At 38.0% G+C, this 8,041-nt stretch overlaps 1 protein-coding gene across 2 annotated transcripts in view; it reads left to right on the forward strand.

Moving 5' to 3' along the window:
* KCTD18 (potassium channel tetramerization domain containing 18) overlaps nucleotides 1-8,041 on the forward strand; it is a 27,855-nt gene that overhangs the window by 15,481 nt on the left and 4,333 nt on the right. For both annotated transcript variants that reach the window (XM_012802251.2, XM_023510450.1), the window contains one exon: nucleotides 5,319-5,421. In XM_012802251.2, the coding sequence (XP_012657705.1) occupies nucleotides 5,319-5,421 (103 nt within the window). The remainder of the gene's footprint in view (nucleotides 1-5,318; nucleotides 5,422-8,041) is intronic.

Here is an 8,041-nt window from a genome sequence, read left to right on the forward strand (position 1 = left end):
AAAAAAAAAAAAAAGAAATACTGGAGTAGGAAAAACTAATAAATATTAACAGTGAAAGGTTAATAGGAATATAAGAAGATAGGTTTAAAATTTCAGAAGAAATATTAACAGATCAAAAATAGTCAATGGTAGGATAAAACATTTTATTTAACTGAAACAAAATACATTAGCCATAAAATATTAGTTGTTAAAGGTTTTTTTTTTTTTAGTTATAAAACTAACTTTTAAAAATTCGATGTGTGTAGTCAACGTAGAAAATACACAATGAGGAGCAGGCACCACAGAGTAATGATAGCTAAGAGTACAAGTAAATTCCAAAATCTATTAATGGCTCACCGAGGGATAATTCTGTGGCTGCCAACAAAATTGTTTGAATTTTCTGCCAGAAGACCAGATGCTGTCCTGTAAAAAAAAAAAAAATGAAGTCCCCTTGAATTAGTCTGTGGCCTGTGGCATCTGCTTTCAAAGGTAGAATAAAGCAATATCTATAGTAAGAATTAATAGACTTGTTTGTAAAAGCAAAACTTTGCCAAAAAAAAAAAAAAAAGATAGTGCCCGCTTGGGTGCAAGTGTGTATGTGTATAAAATCTATTGCAAAATAACAATAACTCATAATTGCACAGCTCTTTTTCTTTTTTTTTATTGAGCAATAATAATAATGCAAAAAACTAACATTCACATTGTCAAATAAGAGTATATTTATTATAGAATGCTTTGACTCTGAGGTTCAGTATGGAGTCATCAGTTAATTTCAAAAAACAGATCATGCCAAATCTTATAGACAATAGAAAAGGAAGAAATACTTCAAAATCATTCTACTTCATCTGGATACACTGATATTAAAATTGGAAAAAATATATTATTATAAAGGGGAAATTACAAACATATTTCACTTATAAATGAGGATGAGATATCCTAAACAACATATTCACAAGTGGAATTAAAAATTAATGTTTAAGTAATGTACTTTTGTCAAAATATAAATCTAGTTTCTGTGAGGATTAGTCGTTATTTTCTTTTCTTTTTTTTCTTTCCTTTCCCTCACCCCTTCCCTCCTTCTCTGTCTGGTCTCCCCTTCCCCCATGCCCCACTGTGTCATTAATTGTCATTAATTGTCCTCATATCAAAGTTGAATACATAGGATTCATCCTTCTCCATTCCTGTGATGCTTCATTAAAAGTAATGTGTTCCACCTCCATCCAAGTTAATACAAATGCTGTAAAATCTCCATTTTTTAATGACTGTATAGTATTCCATGGTGTATATGTACCACAGCTTGCCAATCCATTCCTGGGTTGAAGGGCATTTAGATTGTTTCCACATTTTAGCAATTGTAAATTAAACTGTGATAAATAGTCTAGTACAAGTGTCTTTATAATAAAAGGGTTTTTTTTTTTGTTTGTTTGTTTTTTCTGGATAGATGCCCAGTAATGGGATTGCAGGATCAAATGGGAGGTCTAGGTTGAGTTCTTTGAGGTTTTTCCATACTTTCTTCCAAAAAGGTTGTATTAGTTTGCAGTCCTACCAGCAGTGTAAAACTGTTTCTCTCCACATCCATGCCAGCCATTCTCGCTGGGGTTAGATGATATCTCAGGGTGGTTTTAATTTGCATTTCTCTAATAATTAGGGATGATGAGCATTTTTTCACGTGTTTGCTAACCATTCATCTGTCTTGTTGAGAGAAGGTTCTATTCATCTCTCTTCCCCATTGATGTATGGGATTATTGGTTTTCTCTTTTTATTTTTCAATAGCATTTTCCATGTAATGCTCTAAAACAAGTAAGTTTTATTATGACTATTATTATATTTTCATTTTATAGATAAAAGAAGTTGAAGTCAGAAAAGATAATTAACCAGTGACACTTAACTATAAATGTTTTAGAACCAAGGAGGCATAAAACTGAAAGTTAATAGATTCTGTTTATTTTGGCAATTATAAGATATGCTCCCCCCCCCCAGAAGCTTTCTTGGCTTTATTCAGAATTTGGTAAAAAGGCAAAGTTAAGTCAGAAGGCGACTCTTGGCTCATTTATTTTATCCAAGTCTGTGCATTACTGATGAAGCCTTATCGCTGACTATTATTTCATGGATATGAGATGTGACTTAAAGAGCAATATGATGAGATTTGGTAATAATTTCATGGTGCCATTTTACTATGGCTACATAGATTAAAATAACAATAAGAGGCTTGGCGTGGTAGCTCACACCTGTAATCCTAGCACTCTGGAAAGCTGAGTCTTGGTGGATCACTTGAGCTCAAGAGTTCAGGACCAGGCTGAGCAATAGCAGGACCTGTTTCTACTAAAAATAGAAAAACTGAGGCAAGAGGATCACTTGAGCCCAAGAACTTGAGGTTGCTGTAAGCTATGATACCATGATATTCTAGTCAGGGTGCCAGAGTGAGACTGTCTAAAAATAAAAAAAAAAAAATTAAAGTAAAATAACAATGAGAAAACAGTTAATCACAGGCAAGTATACCAATTTTCCAAGTGTATTTCTGTAGGACATTTCTTTTTGCAACTTACAATTTCTTTTTATTCTATATAACTGAAAAATTAAACATTAAAAATGATAAAAAGCAGGAAACAAAATGAAATGTAAAATTTTGTGAATAGAAAAAAGACTGGAATGAAATATATAGATCTGTTTCCTGAACCATGATTCCTGATCTTTGGATTAGGGGTGATTTTGATTTTCTTATATATACTTTTCTGTATTTTCCAGATTTTTTATTACATTAAGGGTGAGTTACCGTATAGGGAGGAATAAAAAAGAAAGTTATTCAAACCAATTGCAATGTGTCCATGCAGTGGAATACTACTCAACAATGAAGGCAGTGATCACTGACACACACATCAACATGGATGAGTTTTTACACCATCATGCTAAAGAAGCCAGACGCAAAAGGCTACATACTGTATGATTTCATATATATGACATGTTAGAAAAGGCAAACTAGGAATAGAGGGTAAGGCATTGATTGCAAAAGAGTATGAGGGCACTTTGGGGTTGATAGAAATGGTCTATGTCTTGATTATAGCTGTGAGTACATGACTACGTATACATTGACACAACACATTGAACTGTGTACCTGAAAAGGGTGAATTTTATTTTATGTAAATTATATCTTAATAAACTAGACCTTTTTTTTTTTTGGACAGTATATTCACCATAGAGTGCTGTGTCATCACAGCTCACAGCAACCTCTAAATCTTGGGCTTAAGTGATTCTCTTGCCTCAGCCTCCCAACTAGCTGGGACTACAGGGAACTACCACAATGCCTGGCTAATTTTTTGTTGCAGTTGTCATTGTTGTTTAGCAGGCCTGGGCTGGGTTCGAACCTGCCTGCATTGGTGTATGTACACCCTACCCACTGAGCTACGGGTGCTGCCCTAAGCCAGACTTTTGAAAAAGGCAAACTTGATGGACCAGATTTGGTAATATTTTTATAGCATGTGTAGGTTTTGGAATATGACCTAGTAGTTCCAGAAAGTTATTGTCTTAAAATGAGCTTAATAAAGTTATTTGAGTGTTGAACATACCTGTTACATATAATAATTTACATGCCCAGCTTACTACATTGGTTCTTTTACCAGAACTTTAATGATAAAGACACCAGATTAATTCTTGGGACTTATAAGATTATTCTTTTTTTAAATGCCAAGTAATTTCTATTCAACATTATCTTTGAGCCTTTTTTTCAAGTGTCTATATATGGTATTTATGGATTTATAAAAAAATCAGGTGAAATTCACATAGCATAGATTTAACTGGTTTACAGTATGCATTTCAGTGGCATTTACCACATTTGCAAAGTTGTGCAACCATTGTCCTTGCCTGGTTCCCAAACATTTCATCACCCCAGAAGGAACCCCCATCCCTGTGAAGAAAGTTCAGTAGTATTCCACTGCGTGGATACACTGCAATTGGTTTAAATAACTTTCTTTTTTATTCCTGCCTACTTTTTTATTCCTTTCTACTTCACTCTCTCCTGGTGACCACCAGTCTGCTCTCTGCATCAATGGATTTACCTTCTATGTATATTTCACATAAATGGAATAAAACAATACGTGACCTTCTATGTTTGTCTTTTTTTCACTTAGAATACTGTTTTCAGGCTTACAAGAATACATTTTTCAGCTTTCAGTCAGAAATATCAGATTTAAAAATTAAAATGAATTTGACTGAGATTAGGCTAACATAGTAGCTCAGATTATTCTAGTTTGGAAAAGTGCTTCAAGGGTAGTGGTATCTCATAGTTGCATAGCGGTTGCTGTTTATAGAGCAGTTCACAAAATTTCCCTGATGTGATGGTCACAGCAACCCAGTGAAGTAGACAGGGCAAGTGTTACAACCCCCACTGTACAGTACTGATACTACTGCCAGCTCCAGCATTGATAGTAAAGGGTACCTAACATTTTTGGAATGCTTAGTCTGTGCCAGACCCTCTTCTAAGTGCTTTGCATTTATTTATTTGATTTATTAATCATCGCCACAATCTCTTGAAGTACCATGTTTCCCTGAAAATAAGACCTACCCAAAAAATAAGCCCTAGCAGGATTTCTATGCATTTGTTAAATATAAGCCCTACCCCATTATAAGACCTAGTGATGGGTGTGTCTATGCAGCATATCTGCATAGCCATGCCATGCATTTTGGCGCTGAGCAGTAAGGAAGCCTGGAATACCTTTTATCTGCCACAGCTCCTTTCTCCAAGCTGTTTGAACTTGCACAGGTACGTGTGGTAACCGTGGTGGCAGGCATCCTATTGTGCTAACCATGGTGGCAGGCATCCTATTGCGCACGTGCGAACGGCTAGGGGAAAGGAGTTCATGCATCACTAGCGCCAGCCCCACCAACAAAGTCGGCTCCCCCTATCAGGTTCCAGAAGAAGATGACTTAACTGTATTTGAATAAATGTCAATTGTTGTATGATACTTAATAAAAATAAGACATCCCCTGAAAATAAGCCCTAGTGTGTCTTCTTGAGAAAAAATAAATATAAGACAGTGTCTTATTTTCGGGGAAACACGGTACATGCTATCATTGTCATGATTTCACAGATAGGAAAATTTAGGCCCAGGAAAGTAACTTTCCCAAGGTCATATGATTAGTGAGTAAGAGGTGTAGACTGAGACCCAGACAGTCTTGACGTGCATACCTCCCACATCAAATGGGAGACCTGAACCACACTCTTTTTGGCTGGTCTTTTGTTTTGTTTTGTTTTAATCTTTGCTGTTTTTCTGCCAGTCTTAATGTGAAACAGTGTTGCTTAACATTTCACAGTGGGCTCCTAAACATGCCTTTTCATCTTGCAGGTGTCAGCTACTGGCGGGTGCCTCATGAACTGATAGAATGCTGGACTCTAGAAGAGCGGCCTTTACTTGGAAGCGTGCGTCACATGGCTCCAATTCGAAAGAGGTCATCTGTGTTCTGTTGACTATTTGTTTTGTTCTTTAATCTGTGCCCCATATTTTTACTGCCTTTATGAAGGGAAAATGAGTGACAGTTCATGACCTTAACTAAGCATTCCTTGCTACATATGACAATTTTCAAATAACCATGCCATTATGATCCTATTCTTTTTTCTTTATTTTTGAGACAGAGTCTCACTTTGTTGCCCTCAGTAGAGTGCTGTGGCATCACAGCTGACAGCAACTTCAAACTCTTAGGCTTAAGTGATTCTTTTGCTTCAGGCTCCTAAGTAGCTGGGACTACAGGTGCCTGCCACAACACCTGGCTATTTTTGTTGTTGTTGTTTTTGTATTTGTCATTGTTGTTTAGCAGGCCCGGGGTGGGTTCCAACCCGCCAGTCCCAGTGTATGTGGCTGGTGCCCTAACCACTGAGCTATGGATACCAAGCCTATGATCCTATTTCTAATAATGTGAGTTCACTATGTTATTAGTTATCTAGGTAAATGTCCTGCCTGACCAGGAAAATATAGTTGTTTTTTTTTTTGAGACCAAGTCTCACTCTGTTGTCCTGGGTAGAGTGCCATGGCATCATAGCTCACAGCAACCTCAAACTCTTGGGCTCACGTGTTCCCCTTGCCTCAGCCTCCCAAGTAGCTGGTACTACAGGCATATTCCACCCTGCCTAGTTAATTTTTCTATTTTTAGTAGAGACAGATACCACCAATAGCAAAGGATTTCTTTTCTTTTGCAGTTTTTGGCCAGGGCTGGGTTTGAACCTGCCACCTCCAGTATATGGGGCCAGCACCCTACTCCTTGAGCCACAAGCGCCATCCAACAATAACAAAGGAAAGTGCACTTATATCCTTATTATTATTATTATTTTTTTTTGAGACAGTCTCAAGCTGTCACCTGGGGCAGAGTGCTATGGTCTCATAGCTCACAGCATCCTCCAACTCTTGGGCTCAAGAGATCCTTTTATCTCAGTTTTTCCATTTTTAGTAGAGACAAGATCTTGCTTTTGCTTGGGCTGGTCTTGAACTCCTGAGCTCAAGTAGTCCACCCACCTAGGCTTCCCAGAGTGTGGGGATTATAGGCATGAGCCATTGTAAAATATAGATCTTGATAAAATATACATCTGAAAATGTAGATCTTGATAAGTAGATCTTCACAAAGTTACCAAAACTATGTGAAAAGTGGGAATAATTCTCTACAGTGGCATGCATGGCATGTTCTTATTGGGAAGGTGATTTTAAAAATCCTAGTGGACACAGTGGGAATGCTGTGGTAAGTATTTTTCCTCACAAAAATGAACTCCAGGCTTTATTGGCAATAGTCAAAAAAACTCGACTTAATACTTGAAATTTTTTATGACTTATTCTGAATTCCTTTCTCTTTTCCGTTGCCACAAATGACATTTTTATTGAATAGTTTTTGTATATGTGTGTTCTGTGGAATTATTAGCTTTAGACACTTCCACATCTGCGTCTTTCACTTTCGAGTGTTTTGAATAGACAAAATCATATTTCTGCTGCTCTGGTAGCTCATGCCTTTGACCCCAGCAACTTAGGGGCCTGAGGTCGGAAGATCACTTGAGTCCAGGAGTTTGAGACCAGCTTGGGCACCAGCGCAAAACTCTGTCTCTAAAAAATGGAAAAAAGTTAGCTGAGTGTGGGAGTATCACTTCAGCCCAGGACTTTGAGGCTGCAATGAATTACGATTGTCCACTGTACTCTAGCATGGGTGACAGAGTAAGACCCCATCTTTAAAAAGAAATAAATGAACTAATTAAAATTTAAAATATTTAAAAAATCATATCATCATATTTCTTTTTGATATCTTGATTTTATTCATCACCTGCTCTAAAATTTGATTCAGTGCCTCTGTGGAATTTCAGACTTTTTTTTTTTTTGAGATGGAGTCTCACTTGGTTGCCCTCCGTAGAGTGCTGTAGCATCATAGCTTACAGAAACCTCAAACTCTTGGGTTCAAATGATTCTTTTGCCTCAGCCTCCCGAGTAGCTGGGACTACAGGCACCTGCCACAACGCCTGGCTGTTTTTATTTATTTATTTTTTTGAGACAGAGTCCCACTGTGTCACCCTTGGCAGAGTGCTGTGGCATCACAGTTCACAGCAACCTCAAACTCTTGGGGCTTAAGCAATTCTCTTGCCTCAGCTTCCCAAGTAGCTGGGACTACAGGTGCCTACCACAATGCCCGGCTATTTTTTGTTGCTGTTGTTGTTGTAGTTGTCATTGTTGTTTAGCAGGCCCAAGCCAGGTTCAAACCTCCCAGCCTCAATGTATGTGGCTGGCGCCCTACCCACTGAGCTACCAGCCTCTCCCATGCTCGGCTGTTTTTTAAGAGACAGGGTCTTGCTCTTGCTCAGGCTGGTCTGTAATCTGTGAGCTCAGGCAATCCACCCCGCCTCAGCCTCCCAAGTGCTGGGATTACAGGTGTGAGCTACTGCGCCTGGCTCGGACTACTTTCTTACTTTTGCCTTCTGTCTTTCACAGAAATGTAGAGTTGTTTTTTTTGAGACAGAGCCTCAAGCTGTCCCCCTGGGTAGAGTGCCATGGCATTACAGCTCACAGCAACCTCCAACTCCTGGGCTCAAGCGAGTCTCCTG

The sequence above is a fragment of the Otolemur garnettii genome, unplaced genomic scaffold, assembly GCF_000181295.1.
Source record: "Otolemur garnettii isolate 467f Iridium unplaced genomic scaffold, OtoGar3 scaffold00013, whole genome shotgun sequence".
In the NCBI taxonomy this organism is placed as follows: Eukaryota; Metazoa; Chordata; class Mammalia; order Primates; family Galagidae; genus Otolemur; species Otolemur garnettii.